The following is a 21770-nucleotide window of genomic DNA, read 5'->3' on the forward strand; positions in this document are numbered from 1 at the left end:
ACCGCACAACTACACCACACCGCACAACTACACCACACCGCACCACTACACCACACCGCACAACTACACCACACCACACCGCACAACTACACCACACCGCACAACTACACCACACCGCACAACTACACCACACCGCACCACTACACCACACCGCACAACTACACCACACACCGCACAACTACACCACACCGCACAACTACACCACACCGCACAACTACACCACACCACTACACCACACCGCACAACTACACCACACCGCACCACTACACCACACCACACCACTACACCACACCACCACTACACCACACCGCACAACTACACCACACCGCACAACTACACCACCACACCGCACAACTACACCACACCGCACAACTACACCACACCACACCGCACAACTACACCACACCACACCACTACACCACACCGCACAACTACACCACACCGCACAACTACACCACACCGCACAACTACACCACACCACACCACTACACCACACCGCACCACTACACCACACCGCACAACTACACCACACCGCACCACTACACCACACCACACCACTACACCACACCACACAACTACACCACACCGCACCACTACACCACACCGCACAACTACACCACACACTACACCACACCACTACACACACTACACCACTACACTACACTACACCACTACACCACACCGCACAACTACACCACACCTCTACACCACACCACACCGCACAACTACACCACACCGCACAACTACACCACACCACACTACACTACACCACACCACTACACTACACTACACCACTACACTACACTACACCACTACACCACACCGCACAACTACACCACACCGCACCACTACACCACACCACACCACTACACCACACCACACAACTACACCACACCGCACCACTACACCACACCGCACAACTACACCACACCACACCACTACACTACACCACACCACTACACTACACTACACCACTACACTACACTACACCACTACACCACACCGCACAACTACACCACACCACTACACCACACCACACCGCACAACTACACCACACCACTACAACCACACCACACCGCACAACTACACCACACCACTACACCACACCACACCGCACAACTACACCACACCACTACACCACACCACACCGCACAACTACACCACACCACTACACCACACCACACCGCACAACTACACCACACCACTACACCAACCACACCGCACAACTACACCACACCACTACACCACACCACACCGCACAACTACACCACACCACTACACCACACCACACCGCACAACTACACCACACCACTACACCACACCACACCGCACAACTACACCACACCGCACCACTACACCACACCACACCACTACACCACACCACACCACACACTACACCACACCACACCACTACACCACTACACTACACTACACCACTACACCACACCGCACAACTACACCACACCGCACAACTACACCACACCACACCACTACACCACACCGCACAACTACACCACACCGCACAACTACACCACACCACTACACCACACCGCACAACTACACCACACCGCACAACTACACCACACCACACCGCACAACTACACCACACCGCACCACTACACCACACCACACCACTACACCACACCGCACAACTACACCACACCGCACAACTACACCACACCACACCGCACAACTACACCACACCGCACAACTACACCACACCGCACAACTACACCACACCACTACACCACACCGCACAACTACACCACACCACACCACTACACTACACTACACCACTACACCACACCGCACAACTACACCACACCGCACAACTACACCACACCGCACAACTACACCACACCACTACACCACACCGCACCACTACACCACACCACACCACTACACTACACTACACCACTACACCACACCGCACAACTACACCACAACGCACAACTACACCACACCACACCGCACAACTACACCACACCGCACAACTACACCACACCACACCGCACAACTACACCACACCACACCACTACACCACACCGCACAACTACACCACACCGCACAACTACACCACACCGCACAACTACACCACACCACTACACCACACCGCACCACTACACCACACCGCACAACTACACCACACCGCACCACTACACCACACCACACCACTACACCACACCACACAACTACACCACACCGCACCACTACACCACACCGCACAACTACACCACACCACACCACTACACTACACCACACCACTACACTACACTACACCACTACACTACACTACACCACTACACCACACCGCACAACTACACCACACCACTACACCACACCACACCGCACAACTACACCACACCGCACAACTACACCACACCACACCACTACACTACACCACACCACTACACTACACTACACCACTACACTACACTACACCACTACACCACACCGCACAACTACACCACACCGCACCACTACACCACACCACACCACTACACCACACCACACAACTACACCACACCGCACCACTACACCACACCGCACAACTACACCACACCACACCACTACACCACACCACTACACTACACTACACCACTACACTACACTACACCACTACACCACACCGCACAACTACACCACACCACTACACCACACCACACCACACCACTACACCACACCGCACAACTACACCACACCACTACACCACACCACACCGCACAACTACACCACACCACTACACCACACCACACCGCACAACTACACCACACCACTACACCACACCACACCGCACAACTACACCACACCACTACACCACACCACACCGCACAACTACACCACACAACTACACCACACCACACCACTACACCACACCACACCGCACAACTACACCACACCACTACACCACACCACACCGCACAACTACACCACACCACACCACTACACCACACCGCACAACTACACCACACCACTACACCACACCACACCGCACAACTACACCACACCGCACAACTACACCACACCACTACACCACACCACACCGCACAACTACACCACACCGCACAACTACACCACACCGCACAACTACACCACACCACTACACCACACCACACCGCACAACTACACCACACCACACCACTACACCACACCGCACAACTACACCACACCACACCACTACACCACACCGCACAACTACACCACACCACACCACTACACCACACCGCACAACTACACCACACCACTACCCTACACCACTACACCACACCACACCACTACACCACACCACTACACCACACCACACCGCACAACTACACCACACCGCACAACTACACCACACCGCACAACTACACCACACCACACCACTACACCACACCACACCACTACACCACACCGCACAACTACACCACACCACACCACTACACCACACCACACCGCACAACTACACCACACCACACCGCACAACTACACCACACCACTACCCTACACCACTACACCACACCACACCACTACACCACACCACACCGCACAACTACACCACACCGCACAACTACACCACACCGCACAACTACACCACACCACACCACTACACCACACCACACCACTACACCACACCGCACAACTACACCACACCACACCACTACACCACACCACACCGCACAACTACACCACACCACACCACTACACCACACCACACCGCACAACTACACCACACCGCACAACTACACCACACCGCACAACTACACCACACCGCACAACTACACCACACCACACCACTACACCACACCACACCACTACACCACACCGCACAACTACACCACACCACACCACACCACTACACCACACCACACCGCACAACTACACCACACCGCACAACTACACCACACCGCACAACTACACCACACCACACCACTACACCACACCACTACACCACACCGCACAACTACACCACACCACTACACCACACCGCACAACTACACCACACCACACCACTACACCACACCGCACAACTACACCACACCACACCACTACACCACACCGCACAACTACACCACACCACTACCCTACACCACTACACCACACCACACCACTACACCACACCACTACACCACACCACACCGCACAACTACACCACACCGCACAACTACACCACACCGCACAACTACACCACACCACACCACTACACCACACCACACCACTACACCACACCACACCACTACACCACACCACTACACCACACCACACCGCACAACTACACCACACCGCACAACTACACCACACCGCACAACTACACCACACCACTACCCTACACCACTACACCACACCACACCACTACCCTACACCACTACACCACACCACACCGCACAACTACACCACACCGCACAACTACACCACACCGCACAACTACACCACACCACACCACTACACTACACTACACCACTACACCACTACACCACACCACACCACACCACTACACCACTACACCACACCACACCACTACACCACACCACTACCCTACACCACTACACCACACCACACCGCACAACTACACCACACCGCACAACTACACCACACCGCACAACTACACCACACCACACCACTACACTACACTACACCACTACACCACTACACCACACCACACCACTACACTACACTACACCACTACACCACTACACCACACCACACCACTACACTACACTACACCACCACACCACTACACCACACCGCACAACTACACCACACCGCACAACTACACCACACCGCACAACTACACCACACCACACCACTACACCACACCACACCACTACACCACACCGCACCACTACACCACACCACACCACTACACCACACCACACCACTACACCACACCGCACAACTACACCACACCGCACAACTACACCACACCACACCACTACACCACACCACTACACCACACCACACCACTACACCACACCACTACACCACACCACTACACCACACCACTACACCACACCACTACACCACACCACTACACCACACCACACCACCACACCACACCGCACCACTACACCACACCACTACACCACACCGCACAACTACACCACACCACACCACTACACCACACCGCACAACTACACCACACCACACCACTACACCACACCACACCACTACACCACACTACACCACACCACACCACTACACCACACTACACCACACCACACCACTACACCACACCACACCACTACACCACACCGCACAACTACACCACACCGCACCACTACACCACACCGCACAACTACACCACAACGCACCACTACACCACACCACACCTCACCACTACACCACACCACACCACTACACCACACCACACCACTACACCACACCGCACAACTACACCACAACGCACCACTACACCACACCACACCGCACAACTACACCACACCGCACCACTACACCACACCACACCGCACCACTACACCACACCACACCACTACACCACACCGCACAACTACACCACACCGCACAACTACACCACAACGCACCACTACACCACACCACACCGCACCACTACACCACACCACACCACTACACCACACCGCACAACTACACCACAACGCACCACTACACCACACCACACCGCACCACTACACCACACCACACCACTACACCACACCGCACAACTACACCACACCGCACCACTACACCACACCACACCGCACCACTACACCACACCACACCACTACACCACACCGCACAACTACACCACACCGCACAACTACACCACAACGCACCACTACACCACACCGCACCACTACACCACACCACACCGCACCACTACACCACAACGCACCACTACACCACACCACACCGCACAACTACACCACACCGCACAACTACACCACAACGCACCACTACACTACACCACACCACTACACCACACCACACCACTACACCACACCGCACCACTACACCACACCACACAACTACACCACACCGCACCACTACACCACACCGCACCACTACACTACACCACTACACCACACCGCACCACTACACCACACCGCACCACTACACTACACCACTACACCACACCGCACCACTACACCACACCACTACACCACACCGCACAACTACACCACAACGCACCACTACACCACACCACACCACTACACCACACCACACAACTACACCACAACGCACCACTACACCACACCACACCGCACAACTACACCACACCACACAACTACACCACACCGCACCACTACACCACACCACACAACTACACCACACCACACAACTACACCACACCACACCACTACCCCACACCGCACCACTACACCACACCACACCACACATCACCATACCCCAGGTAACCCTGACCCACACATCACCATCATAGCGTGGCACCGACTCACCGAGTGCCGCGCCACGAGCTTGTAAATCTGCTATTTTTGAAAAATCGTGAAAATGTGTGCACATCTTTGAATATATATTCTTTCACAGCGAACGTTTTTAACTCAAACCTTTGAGGGGTCCCTGGAACAACATATTTTCCGATGGGAGTCGGCGGCCAATTACATAATGTTTGGGGTCCGTGACATGAAACATATTTTGAGAACCACTGATATAGAAACATAGTTTTTTCTGAAGACTGTCATGATTTAGAATCTGGTCTCAGGTCTAAATAGATTAACCCATTCTGGGTGGGAACCCCTTTTGGTGTTTTAACTAAACATTATGTTATACTTTAGCTATTGAAAAATAGCAGATCTACAAGCTCATAGCGCGCCACTCGGTGGCGCGCTATGAGCTTTTAGGTCTGCTATTTTTGAAAAATCTTGAAAATGCGGCACAAATCTTTGAATATATATTCTTTCAGAAGACTTTTTATTTATTTTGACGTCAGGTCTAAATGGGTTAAGAGCGTCTACTAAATGCCTACATTGTAGAAGGTAAAGTAAAGTCTAACCCAGGTCTGATAAATACTACATTGTAGAAGGTAAAGTAAAGTCTAACCCAGGTCTGATAAATACTACATTGTAGAAGGTAAAGTAAAGTCTAACCCAGGTCTGATAAATACTACATTGTAGAAGGTAAAGTCTAACCCAGGTCTGATAAATACTACATTGTAGAAGGTAAAGTAAAGTCTAACCCAGGTCTGATAAATACTACATTGTAGAAGGTAAAGTCTAACCCAGGTCTGAAGTCTAACCCTTGGTCTCCTCCAGGAGGCGTAGGGTTAGGGTTAGCCCTAACCCTAACCATTGTAGAAGGTAAAGGGTTAGGGTTAGGGTTAGGGTTAGCCCTAACCCTAACCATTGTAGAAGGTAAAGTAAAACCTTAACCCAGGTCTGATAAATACTATACTATATAAGTCACGACAAACACAGTCTAACCCTAACCCTTGGTCTCCCTCCAGGAGGCGTACGGCGCTGTGCAGAGTCACGACAAACACAGTCTAACCCTAACCCTTGGTCTCCCTCCAGGAGGCGTACGGCGCTGTGCAGAGTCACGACAAACACACCCTGAAGATGAGCCAGACGGCCCAGGCGGTCTCCTCCATCACCTCAGGAGACGAGGTGGTCCACACCCTCTCCACCTTCCACGGAGCACAGCTGATGAACGGAAACCAGATCCACATCTACCCCAACGCCACGCACCCCCTCATCTGGGACCCCCAGCAGCAGGTGTTGCACACACAGGACAGCCAACAGGTACAGGTGAGACCTTACCCCAGGTGAAGGAGTTTAGTATCTGTAGAATGAGGCATTACCCCAGGTGAAGGAGTTTAGTATCTGTAGAATGAGGCATTACCCCAGGTGAAGGAGTTTAGTATCTGTAGGGAATGAGACATTACCCCAGGTGAAGGAGTTTAGTATCTGTAGGGAATGAGGCATTACCCCAGGAGAAGGAGTTTAGTATCTGTAGAATGAGGCATTACCCCAGGAGAAGGAGTTTAGTATCTGTAGGGAATGAGACATTACCCCTGGTGAAGGAGTTTAGTATCTGTAGGGAATGAGACATTACCCCAGGTGAAGGAGTTTAGTATCTGTAGGGAATGAGACATTACCCCAGGAGAAGGAGTTTAGTATCTGTAGAATGAGGCATTACCCCAGGTGAAGGAGTTTAGTATCTGTAGAATGAGGCATTACCCCAGGTGAAGGAGTTTAGTATCTGTAGAATGAGACATTACCCCAGGAGAAGGAGTTTAGTATCTGTAGAATGAGACATTACCCCTGGTGAAGGAGTTTAGTATCTGTAGAATGAGGCATTACCCCAGGTGAAGGAGTTTAGTATCTGTAGGGAATGAGACATTACTCCAGGTGAAGGAGTTTAGTATCTGTAGGGAATGAGACATTACCCCTGGTGAAGGAGTTTAGTATCTGTAGGGAATGAGACATTACCCCAGGTGAAGGAGTTTAGTATCTGTAGGGAATGAGACATTACCCCAGGTGAAGGAGTTTAGTATCTGTAGAATGAGACATTACCCCAGGAGAAGGAGTTTAGTATCTGTAGAATGAGACATTACCCCTGGTGAAGGAGTTTAGTATCTGTAGGGAATGAGACATTACCCCAGGTGAAGGAGTTTAGTATCTGTAGGGAATGAGGCATTACCCCAGGTGAAGGAGTTTAGTATCTGTAGGGAATGAGACATTACCCCAGGTGAAGGAGTTTAGTATCTGTAGGGAATGAGACATTACTCCAGGTGAAGGAGTTTAGTATCTGTAGGGAATGAGACATTACCCCAGGTGAAGGAGTTTAGTATCTGTAGGGAATGAGACATTACTCCAGGTGAAGGAGTTTAGTATCTGTAGGGAATGAGGCATTACCCCAGGTGAAGGAGTTTAGTATCTGTAGGGAATGAGACATTACTCCAGGTGAAGGAGTTTAGTATCTGTAGAATGAGACATTACCCCAGGTGAAGGAGTTTAGTATCTGTAGAATGAGGCATTACCCCAGGTGAAGGAGTTTAGTATCTGTAGAATGAGACATTACCCCAGGTGAAGGAGTTTAGTATCTGTAGGGAATGAGACATTACCCCAGGTGAAGGAGTTTAGTATCTGTAGAATGAGACATTACCCCTGGTGAAGGAGTTTAGTATCTGTAGGGAATGAGACATTACCCCTGGTGAAGGAGTTTAGTATCTGTAGAATGAGACATTACCCCTGGTGAAGGAGTTTAGTATCTGTAGAATGAGACATTACCCCAGGTGAAGGAGTTTAGTATCTGTAGGGAATGAGGCATTACCCCAGGTGAAGGAGTTTAGTATCTGTAGGGAATGAGGCATTACCCCAGGTGAAGGAGTTTAGTATCTGTAGAATGAGACATTACCCCAAGTGAAGGAGTTTAGTATCTGTAGAATGAGACATTACCCCTGGTGAAGGAGTTTAGTATCTGTAGAATGAGACATTACCCCTGGTGAAGGAGTTTAGTATCTGTAGAATGAGGCATTACCCCAGGTGAAGGAGTTTAGTATCTGTAGAATGAGACATTACCCCAGGTGAAGGAGTTTAGTATCTGTAGGGAATGAGGCATTACCCCTGGTGAAGGAGTTTAGTATCTGTAGGGAATGAGGCATTACCCCAGGTGAAGGAGTTTAGTATCTGTAGGGAATGAGACCTTACTCCAGGTGAAGGAGTTTAGTATCTGTAGAATGAGACATTACCCCAAGTGAAGGAGTTTAGTATCTGTAGAATGAGGCATTACCCCACAGGTGAAGGAGTTTAGTATCTGTAGAATGAGACATTACCCCAGGAGAAGGAGTTTAGTATCTGTAGAATGAGGCATTACCCCAGGAGAAGGAGTTTAGTATCTGTAGGGAATGAGACATTACCCCAGGAGAAGGAGTTTAGTATCTGTAGGGAATGAGACCTTACCTCAGGTGAAGGAGTTTAGTATCTGTAGGCAGTGATGTAAATATGGTGCGTTTTGCGTCCCAAAACGCACTTTATAGTTTTGGGCCGCACTTCAAAAAAACCTCTGCGTCCACGGGATGCACTACTGTACTCAGCGTACAGTAATAATAATCCACGTGGGGAAAAAAATCGCGGAAAAAAAATGCGGTTAAACAAATAATCTACGGACACTATCATTTTGCATGGCCGCATGCGACCTCATCCTACGTTATACACGATAAAATCCACGTAGGACTCGTTGTAGAACCACTAGTTTGTAAGTTAACAACAACACAGTCTGACGGGCGCCGCCATCTTGCTCAGAGACGAGCGCTGAGCGGAGCGCAGCCTGGAGACCAGAGCCGTTTAGAGAGAGAGAGTGACGACAACATACCGTTCAGTGACTCATGAAGCTCCGTGAATAAACAGTGAACGGGGTTGTCGCAACTCTCTCATCTACACGGCGCTGCCTCCGACAGAAAGACAGGCGAACATTTTTGAGCATGACAAACAGAGTAGACCCGATTGAATGGGAAACACACATTGTGTACTGTAACAAACGCCGACACTGTTGTATGTTGTGCGTTGTGGACCGGTGCCACCACACATTAACATGCCCCCCCCACCCCCCCAAAAAAGAAGTGCCAAAGCCAACTGCAGGGCAACAAAACATATTAGCAACCCTATTTTCTAAATCTAACATCATCTGCTAATGATGATGATGTGTGCTGCTGTGCACAGCCTACATCCTCCATGACTGCTTCTACTTAATCTCCAGGTTAGTTTTGTAGCATTCATTTTTATTTTGTATGTATTGTGTAATGTGTCATAAAAACAACATTATTAACAGTTAAAACTGGCAGAATTATTATAGATTTCATATAGCCAAAATCATATGAAATATGTATGTAGTATGAATGTAGAGCATTTTGTTTTAATTCTAATTTATTTTGCTAGCTTTAGTTATAATAATAATTTCTTCTTCGTTTTCTACATAACCACATTATAACCATATAAGATGAAATGGGAGTTAAATGCTGCAATTTGTAAAAAATGGCAAAATATGACTCTTAACTCTTTGAGATATTCATGGATTTCTATATAGTTTTTAGACTTCTCTATGGCAGAATGGCGTTTTTGAATGATTTATTGAAAATTCTCTGTTGTGAATGTGTGACAACGAAAGACCTTCAGAGAAAGCTTGGCTTGTCTGCTTCCAGGAAAAAAATGAACTGAGTTGATAAAATGTTTAGTTGTGGTGTTGGAAGCCATTTAAAAGAGCCTGCATTTACACTGGGTAGTGTTTCTAGGACAACAAAAAAAGTTATGACCGGTTGAAGTTTTATTTTCTAAATAACTTTTTTTCTGCTGGGCGTACATAGCCATGCAATATCTCATTTTAAAGGGTGAGTTGTCTAGTTCAATTAAAATAAAATAAAAAGTTTCTCACATGTACCACTGTAGATATTTTGCCATCTATAAATAGCATGGTCAGTCATGATCAATCTGACCTATCCAGCTAAAAGTCCCCCTAGCTCTGAAATGGAACATCATATAAACTCAATTCTTTTTTGGGGTAAAATTAGACATTCTAACGCACATTTTGATATATACCATGTTTACATAGTCTTACCAGTACCGTGTCTATTCATGCATGTATCTCAAAAACCTGTTGTGAAGAAACAGTTTTGATAAAAAACTCATCCAAGGACATTGTTTTGATATGACTTTGTGCCCATGATATGTATCAAAATATAGACTTGAATGTATACTGTATTATAACAAAAAAATTGGGTTCTTACCATCTACCGTTACAGAGTAAATCACAGTTGAAACTCGCTTAGTCAAACCATAAACCTCAGACTAGTGAACAAAATAGCCATGACAGGTCTAACTCATTGTAAAAGCTTGTCTTTTATTTTTTATGACTACTAACATAATACAATTATAATAAATATTACAGAAAATAAATAGGCCTACATACAAAACAGTTGTCCCCAAACTCCCCAGTGTCCCCAAACCACTGCATTCCAGTTGTTCTTGACGGTGTGTGTGTGTGTAGGCTAAATTTAAAAAAAAACAACAACTGAAATGAATGAATGCATCCGGTTCAGTGTCGGAGAACTCCATCGCAGTCTTGACTCTTCGTCTTCATCATCATCATCATCATCATCATCATCCTCCTCCTCCGATGCCAGTTCTAAATATATAAAAATAAACATTTAGCTGTAGTCAGCCCGGCCAATAGCCAGTTGGGGGGGGGGGGGACGTAGGCTATCTGACATCATCGTCATCATCATCATCACACGGAGACACACTAAACAATGTACAATCATGATTGTATACAATATACAATGAATGCAATTATCATGCAAGCATAGACGTCAATGAAACGTCATACAGATCTTATATAATACGCTACTGTTAGCTTCACTCCCCGTCCCCCCTCCGATCCTTGTAGCAACGTCATCATAACCACGCGTTGCTTCAGTAAACGATGCATGTTTGTTCTCCGTCTTTGTAGACAGTAAATAAAAGGAGCGAACATTACTCTAAAGATCAGATCGCCTATAAGGCACGCTACAATATAAAATACTTGTACTGCCATGCGTGCATGCCTGCTACGATACATTTGTACTGCACAAACCAACCGATCGACACCAACCCCCCCCTCCAGCCCTTAGCCAGCACCAATGCACCGACCAACACCATTAGCCAGCACCTTCGGTGCTGGCTAATGGCTGGGGGCCATCGTGGTGAGTCATTCTGGCGTCATGATCTGACTAGTAGTAGTAATTATCCAAGCATCTATTTGTAGCGATCATCTTATGATTTCTGATCACTATAGAAGGGCATTTTCTACAATAAGATTACCTCAAAACATTCCGGGTTGATCGTCTTCTTCAATGGTTTCCCGGTATAGCTCATCGGACGACGATGGGGAGACAATGAAAAAAGGAGGGAGGGAGCAGCGAGTCTCGCTGTAAGCACTGGACCAGGGCTACTCCGCCTGGAGAAGGCGACTGGGACGCGTATGGATCAATACTACTACCACAAAACTCGCTCAAATAAATAGTACTGCTTTAAACTTTTTCTGCTAGAAAATCGCTCGGGCGAGACGGCAAACAGGCAAAACAATGAAAACTATGAAGATTCCCTCTGCCCCCACTGTTTACAGGGGGTGGGACCAGCTTCCAATGGCAACACGTACACGTGTGTCACGTGACACGGGTTTTCTGGGTAATGTAGTTGGAATATAAGCTCAGGAATTTAAACAGCGCTTCGGAGCATATTAATATGTTTAGATTCATCAAAAACTGTGAAGACGCCAATTGGCGTCATTGATCATTTACGGAATTCTGATGAAGACGCCAATTGGCGTCTTTCATCTTCTAAGGGTTAAACGTCGCTGAAGTGGGACTCATCAAATGTCCCTGGGACTCATCTAAAAGACCACCCCTGCATCCCGGGACTCATTACATTGAAAACCTATTTACATCACTGGTAGGGAATGAGACATTACCCCAGGTGAAGGAGTTTAGTATCTGTAGGGAATGAGACATTACCCCAGGAGAAGGAGTTTAGTATCTGTAGGGAATGAGACATTACCCCAGGTGAAGGAGTTTAGTATCTGTAGGGAATGAGACATTACCCCAGGTGAAGGAGTTTAGTATCTGTAGAATGAGGCATTACCCCAGGTGAAGGAGTTTGGTATCTGTAGGGAATGAGACCTTACCCCAGGTAAAGGAGTTTAGTATCTGTAGAATGAGACATTACCCCAGGTGAAGGAGTTTAGTATCTGTAGAATGAGGCATTACCCCAGGTGAAGGAGTTTAGTATCTGTAGAATGAGACATTACCCCAGGAGAAGGAGTTTAGTATCTGTAGGGAATGAGGCATTACCCCAGGTAAAGGAGTTTAGTATCTGTAGGGAATGAGACATTACCCCAGGTGAAGGAGTTTAGTATCTGTAGAATGAGGCATTACCCCAGGTGAAGGAGTTTAGTATCTGTAGAATGAGACATTACCCCAGGAGAAGGAGTTTAGTATCTGTAGAATGAGACATTACCCCAGGTAAAGGAGTTTAGTATCTGTAGAATGAGACATTACCCCAGGTGAAGGAGTTTAGTATCTGTAGGGAATGAGACATTACCCCAGGTGAAGGAGTTTAGTATCTGTAGGGAATGAGACCTTACCCCAGGTGAAGGAGTTTAGTATCTGTAGGGAATGAGACATTACCCCAGGTGAAGGAGTTTAGTATCTGAAGGGAATGAGACATTACTCCAGGTGAAGGAGTTTAGTATCTGTAGGGAATGAGACATTACTCCAGGTGAAGGAGTTTAGTATCTGTAGGGAATGAGACATTACTCCAGGTGAAGGAGTTTAGTATCTGTAGGGAATGAGGCATTACCCCAGGTGAAGGAGTTTAGTATCTGTAGGGAATGAGACATTACCCCAGGTGAAGGAGTTTAGTATCTGTAGAATGAGGCATTACCCCAGGTGAAGGAGTTTAGTATCTGTAGAATGAGACATTACCCCAGGTGAAGGAGTTTAGTATCTGTAGGGAATGAGACATTACCCCAGGTGAAGGAGTTTAGTATCTGTAGGGAATGAGGCATTACCCCAGGTGAAGGAGTTTAGTATCTGTAGGGAATGAGGCATTACCCCAGGTGAAGGAGTTTAGTATCTGTAGGGAATGAGGCATTACCCCAGGTGAAGGAGTTTAGTATCTGTAGGGAATGAGACCTTACCCCAGGTGAAGGAGTTTAGTATCTGTAGAATGAGACATTACCCCAGGTGAAGGAGTTTAGTATCTGTAGGGAATGAGACATTACCCCAGGTGAAGGAGTTTAGTATCTGTAGGGAATGAGGCATTACCCCAGGTGAAGGAGTTTAGTATCTGTAGGGAATGAGGCATTACCCCAGGTGAAGGAGTTTAGTATCTGTAGGGAATGAGGCATTACCCCAGGTGAAGGAGTTTAGTATCTGTAGGGAATGAGGCATTACCCCAGGTGAAGGAGTTTAGTATCTGTAGGGAATGAGGCATTACCCCAGGTGAAGGAGTTTAGTATCTGTAGGGAATGAGACATTACCCCAGGTGAAGGAGTTTAGTATCTGTAGAATGAGACATTACCCCAGGTGAAGGAGTTTAGTATCTGTAGGGAATGAGACATTACCCCAGGTGAAGGAGTTTAGTATCTGTAGGGAATGAGGCATTACCCCAGGTGAAGGAGTTTAGTATCTGTAGGGAATGAGGCATTACCCCAGGTGAAGGAGTTTAGTATCTGTAGGGAATGAGACATTACCCCAGGTGAAGGAGTTTAGTATCTGTAGGGAATGAGGCATTACCCCAGGTGAAGGAGTTTAGTATCTGTAGGGAATGAGGCATTACCCCAGGTGAAGGAGTTTAGTATCTGTAGGGAATGAGACATTACCCCAGGTGAAGGAGTTTAGTATCTGTAGGGAATGAGGCATTACCCCAGGTGAAGGAGTTTAGTATCTGTAGGGAATGAGACCTTACCCCAGGTAAAGGAGTTTAGTATCTGTAGGGAATGAGACATTACCCCAGGTGAAGGAGTTTAGTATCTGTAGAATGAGGCATTACCCCAGGTGAAGGAGTTTAGTATCTGTAGAATGAGACATTACCCCAGGAGAAGGAGTTTAGTATCTGTAGAATGAGACATTACCCCAGGTGAAGGAGTTTAGTATCTGTAGGGAATGAGACATTACCCCAGGTAAAGGAGTTTAGTATCTGTAGAATGAGACATTACCCCAGGTGAAGGAGTTTAGTATCTGTAGGGAATGAGACATTACCCCAGGTGAAGGAGTTTAGTATCTGTAGAATGAGACATTACCCCTGGTGAAGGAGTTTAGTATCTGTAGGGAATGAGACCTTACCCCTGGTGAAGGAGTTTAGTATCTGTAGGGAATGAGACCTTACCCCAGGTGAAGGAGTTTAGTATCTGTAGGGAATGAGACATTACCCCTGGTGAAGGAGTTTAGTATCTGAAGGGAATGAGACATTACTCCAGGTGAAGGAGTTTAGTATCTGTAGGGAATGAGACATTACTCCAGGTGAAGGAGTTTAGTATCTGTAGGGAATGAGACATTACTCCAGGTGAAGGAGTTTAGTATCTGTAGGGAATGAGGCATTACCCCAGGTGAAGGAGTTTAGTATCTGTAGGGAATGAGACATTACTCCAGGTGAAGGAGTTTAGTATCTGTAGGGAATGAGGCATTACCCCAGGTGAAGGAGTTTAGTATCTGTAGAATGAGACATTACCCCTGGTGAAGGAGTTTAGTATCTGTAGAATGAGACATTACCCCTGGTGAAGGAGTTTAGTATCTGTAGAATGAGACATTACCCCAGGTGAAGGAGTTTAGTATCTGTAGAATGAGGCATTACCCCAGGTGAAGGAGTTTAGTATCTGTAGGGAATGAGACATTACCCCTGGTGAAGGAGTTTAGTATCTGTAGAATGAGACATTACCCCAGGTGAAGGAGTTTAGTATCTGTAGAATGAGGCATTACCCCAGGTGAAGGAGTTTAGTATCTGTAGAATGAGACATTACCCCAGGTGAAGGAGTTTAGTATCTGTAGGGAATGAGGCATTACCCCAGGTGAAGGAGTTTAGTATCTGTAGAATGAGACATTACCCCAGGTGAAGGAGTTTAGTATCTGTAGGGAATGAGACATTACTCCAGGTGAAGGAGTTTAGTATCTGTAGAATGAGACATTACCCCAAGTGAAGGAGTTTAGTATCTGTAGGGAATGAGACCTTACCCCTGGTGAAGGAGTTTAGTATCTGTAGGGAATGAGACCTTACCCCAGGTGAAGGAGTTTAGTATCTGTAGGGAATGAGGCATTACCCCAGGTGAAGGAGTTTAGTATCTGTAGAATGAGACATTACCCCAGGTGAAGGAGTTTAGTAACTGTAGAATGAGGCATTACCCCAGGAGAAGGAGTTTAGTATCTGTAGGGAATGAGACCTTACCCCAGGTGAAGGAGTTTAGTATCTGTAGAATGAGACATTACCCCTGGTGAAGGAGTTTAGTATCTGTAGAATGAGACATTACCCCAGGTGAAGGAGTTTAGTATCTGTAGGGAATGAGACCTTACCCCAGGTGAAGGAGTTTAGTATCTGTAGAATGATACATTACCCCTGGTGAAGGAGTTTAGTATCTGTAGAATGAGACATTACCCCTGGTGAAGGAGTTTAGTATCTGTAGAATGAGACCTTACCCCAGGTGAAGGAGTTTAGTATCTGTAGGGAATGAGACATTACCCCAGGTGAAGGAGTTTAGTATCTGTAGGGAATGAGACATTACCCCAGGTGAAGGAGTTTAGTATCTGTAGAATGAGGCATTACCCCAGGTGAAGGAGTTTAGTATCTGTAGAATGAGGCATTACCCCAGGTGAAGGAGTTTAGTATCTGTAGGGAATGAGACCTTACCCCAGGTGAAGGAGTTTAGTATCTGTAGAATGAGACATTACCCCTGGTGAAGGAGTTTAGTATCTGTAGAATGAGACATTACCCCAGGTGAAAGAGTTTAGTATCTGTAGGGAATGAGACCTTACCCCAGGTGAAGGAGTTTAGTATCTGTAGAATGATACATTACCCCTGGTGAAGGAGTTTAGTATCTGTAGAATGAGACATTACCCCTGGTGAAGGAGTTTAGTATCTGTAGAATGAGACCTTACCCCAGGTGAAGGAGTTTAGTATCTGTAGGGAATGAGACATTACCCCAGGTGAAGGAGTTTAGTATCTGTAGGGAATGAGACATTACCCCAGGTGAAGGAGTTTAGTATCTGTAGAATGAGGCATTACCCCAGGTGAAGGAGTTTAGTATCTGTAGAATGAGGCATTACCCCAGGTGAAGGAGTTTAGTATCTGTAGAATGAGACATTACCCCAGGTGAAGGAGTTTAGTATCTGTAGAATGAGGCATTACCCCAGGTGAAGGAGTTTAGTATCTGTAGAATGAGACATTACCCCAGGTGAAGGAGTTTAGTATCTGTAGGGAATGAGGCATTACCCCAGGTGAAGGAGTTTAGTATCTGTAGGGAATGAGGCATTACCCCAGGTGAAGGAGTTTAGTATCTGTAGAATGAGACATTACCCCAGGTGAAGGAGTTTAGTATCTGTAGAATGAGGCATTACCCCAGGAGAAGGAGTTTAGTATCTGTAGGGAATGAGACCTTACCCCAGGTGAAGGAGTTTAGTATCTGTAGAATGAGACATTACCCCTGGTGAAGGAGTTTAGTATCTGTAGAATGAGACATTACCCCTGGTGAAGGAGTTTAGTATCTGTAGAATGAGACATTACCCCTGGTGAAGGAGTTTAGTATCTGTAGGGAATGAGACATTACCCCAGGTGAAGGAGTTTAGTATCTGTAGGGAATGAGGCATTACCCCAGGTGAAGGAGTTTAGTATCTGTAGAATGAGACATTACCCCAAGTGAAGGAGTTTAGTATCTGTAGAATGAGACATTACCCCTGGTGAAGGAGTTTAGTATCTGTAGAATGAGACATTACCCCTGGTGAAGGAGTTTAGTATCTGTAGAATGAGGCATTACCCCAGGTGAAGGAGTTTAGTATCTGTAGAATGAGACATTACCCCAGGTGAAGGAGTTTAGTATCTGTAGGGAATGAGGCATTACCCCTGGTGAAGGAGTTTAGTATCTGTAGGGAATGAGGCATTACCCCAGGTGAAGGAGTTTAGTATCTGTAGGGAATGAGACCTTACTCCAGGTGAAGGAGTTTAGTATCTGTAGAATGAGACATTACCCCAAGTGAAGGAGTTTAGTATCTGTAGAATGAGGCATTACCCCACAGGTGAAGGAGTTTAGTATCTGTAGAATGAGACATTACCCCAGGAGAAGGAGTTTAGTATCTGTAGAATGAGGCATTACCCCAGGAGAAGGAGTTTAGTATCTGTAGGGAATGAGACATTACCCCAGGAGAAGGAGTTTAGTATCTGTAGGGAATGAGACCTTACCTCAGGTGAAGGAGTTTAGTATCTGTAGGCAGTGATGTAAATATGGTGCGTTTTGCGTCCCAAAACGCACTTTATAGTTTTGGGCCGCACTTCAAAAAAACCTCTGCGTCCACGGGATGCACTACTGTACTCAGCGTACAGTAATAATAATCCACGTGGGGAAAAAAATCGCGGAAAAAAAATGCGGTTAAACAAATAATCTACGGACACTATCATTTTGCATGGCCGCATGCGACCTCATCCTACGTTATACACGATAAAATCCACGTAGGACTCGTTGTAGAACCACTAGTTTGTAAGTTAACAACAACACAGTCTGACGGGCGCCGCCATCTTGCTCAGAGACGAGCGCTGAGCGGAGCGCAGCCTGGAGACCAGAGCCGTTTAGAGAGAGAGAGTGACGACAACATACCGTTCAGTGACTCATGAAGCTCCGTGAATAAACAGTGAACGGGGTTGTCGCAACTCTCTCATCTACACGGCGCTGCCTCCGACAGAAAGACAGGCGAACATTTTTGAGCATGACAAACAGAGTAGACCCGATTGAATGGGAAACACACATTGTGTACTGTAACAAACGCCGACACTGTTGTATGTTGTGCGTTGTGGACCGGTGCCACCACACATTAACATGCCCCCCCCACCCCCCCAAAAAAGAAGTGCCAAAGCCAACTGCAGGGCAACAAAACATATTAGCAACCCTATTTTCTAAATCTAACATCATCTGCTAATGATGATGATGTGTGCTGCTGTGCACAGCCTACATCCTCCATGACTGCTTCTACTTAATCTCCAGGTTAGTTTTGTAGCATTCATTTTTATTTTGTATGTATTGTGTAATGTGTCATAAAAACAACATTATTAACAGTTAAAACTGGCAGAATTATTATAGATTTCATATAGCCAAAATCATATGAAATATGTATGTAGTATGAATGTAGAGCATTTTGTTTTAATTCTAATTTATTTTGCTAGCTTTAGTTATAATAATAATTTCTTCTTCGTTTTCTACATAACCACATTATAACCATATAAGATGAAATGGGAGTTAAATGCTGCAATTTGTAAAAAATGGCAAAATATGACTCTTAAACGTCGCTGAAGTGGGACTCATCAAATGTCCCTGGGACTCATCTAAAAGACCACCCCTGCATCCCGGGACTCATTACATTGAAAACCTATTTACATCACTGGTAGGGAATGAGACATTACCCCAGGTGAAGGAGTTTAGTATCTGTAGGGAATGAGACATTACCCCAGGAGAAGGAGTTTAGTATCTGTAGGGAATGAGACATTACCCCAGGTGAAGGAGTTTAGTATCTGTAGGGAATGAGACATTACCCCAGGAGAAGGAGTTTAGTATCTGTAGGGAATGAGACCTTACCTCAGGTGAAGGAGTTTAGTATCTGTAGAATGAGACCTTACCCCAGGAGAAGGAGTTTAGTATCTGTAGAATGAGACATTACCCCAGGAGAAGGAGTTTAGTATCTGTAGGGAATGAGACATTACCCCAGGTGAAGGAGTTTAGTATCTGTAGGGAATGAGACATTACCCCAGGTGAAGGAGTTTAGTATCTGTAGAATGAGGCATTACCCCAGGTGAAGGAGTTTAGTATCTGTAGGGAATGAGACCTTACCCCAGGTAAAGGAGTTTAGTATCTGTAGGGAATGAGACATTACCCCAGGTGAAGGAGTTTAGTATCTGTAGAATGAGGCATTACCCCAGGTGAAGGAGTTTAGTATCTGTAGAATGAGGCATTACCCCAGGTGAAGGAGTTTAGTATCTGTAGAATGAGACATTACCCCAGGAGAAGGAGTTTAGTATCTGTAGAATGAGACATTACCCCAGGTAAAGGAGTTTAGTATCTGTAGAATGAGACATTACCCCAGGTGAAGGAGTTTAGTATCTGTAGGGAATGAGACATTACCCCAGGTGAAGGAGTTTAGTATCTGTAGGGAATGAGACCTTACCCCAGGTGAAGGAGTTTAGTATCTGTAGGGAATGAGACATTACCCCTGGTGAAGGAGTTTAGTATCTGAAGGGAATGAGACATTACTCCAGGTGAAGGAGTTTAGTATCTGTAGGGAATGAGACATTACTCCAGGTGAAGGAGTTTAGTATCTGTAGGGAATGAGACATTACTCCAGGTGAAGGAGTTTAGTATCTGTAGGGAATGAGGCATTACCCCAGGTGAAGGAGTTTAGTATCTGTAGGGAATGAGACATTACCCCAGGTGAAGGAGTTTAGTATCTGTAGAATGAGGCATTACCCCAGGTGAAGGAGTTTAGTATCTGTAGGGAATGAGACCTTACCCCAGGTAAAGGAGTTTAGTATCTGTAGGGAATGAGACATTACCCCAGGTGAAGGAGTTTAGTATCTGTAGAATGAGGCATTACCCCAGGTGAAGGAGTTTAGTATCTGTAGAATGAGACATTACCCCAGGAGAAGGAGTTTAGTATCTGTAGAATGAGACATTACCCCAGGTAAAGGAGTTTAGTATCTGTAGAATGAGACATTACCCCAGGTGAAGGAGTTTAGTATCTGTAGGGAATGAGACATTACCCCAGGTGAAGGAGTTTAGTATCTGTAGGGAATGAGACCTTACCCCTGGTGAAGGAGTTTAGTATCTGTAGAATGAGACATTACCCCTGGTGAAGGAGTTTAGTATCTGTAGAATGAGACATTACCCCAGGTGAAGGAGTTTAGTATCTGTAGGGAATGAGACCTTACCCCTGGTGAAGGAGTTTAGTATCTGTAGGGAATGAGACCTTACCCCAGGTGAAGGAGTTTAGTATCTGTAGAATGAGACATTACCCCTGGTGAAGGAGTTTAGTATCTGTAGGGAATGAGACATTACCCCAGGTGAAGGAGTTTAGTATCTGTAGGGAATGAGACATT

At 46.4% G+C, this 21770-nt stretch overlaps 1 protein-coding gene across 1 annotated transcript in view; it reads left to right on the top strand.

The window, feature by feature from the left end:
• Window positions 1-21770, top strand: part of LOC306917906 (transcriptional regulator QRICH1-like) — a 77980-nt gene that overhangs the window by 29899 nt on the left and 26311 nt on the right. Inside the window, exon 9 of the mRNA XM_079530804.1 lies at window positions 7467-7700. Coding sequence (XP_079386930.1) covers window positions 7467-7700 — 234 coding nt within the window. The remainder of the gene's footprint in view (window positions 1-7466; window positions 7701-21770) is intronic.

This window comes from Electrona antarctica (assembly GCF_951216825.1).
Source record: "Electrona antarctica genome assembly, contig: scaffold_56, whole genome shotgun sequence".
Taxonomy (NCBI): Eukaryota; Metazoa; Chordata; class Actinopteri; order Myctophiformes; family Myctophidae; genus Electrona; species Electrona antarctica.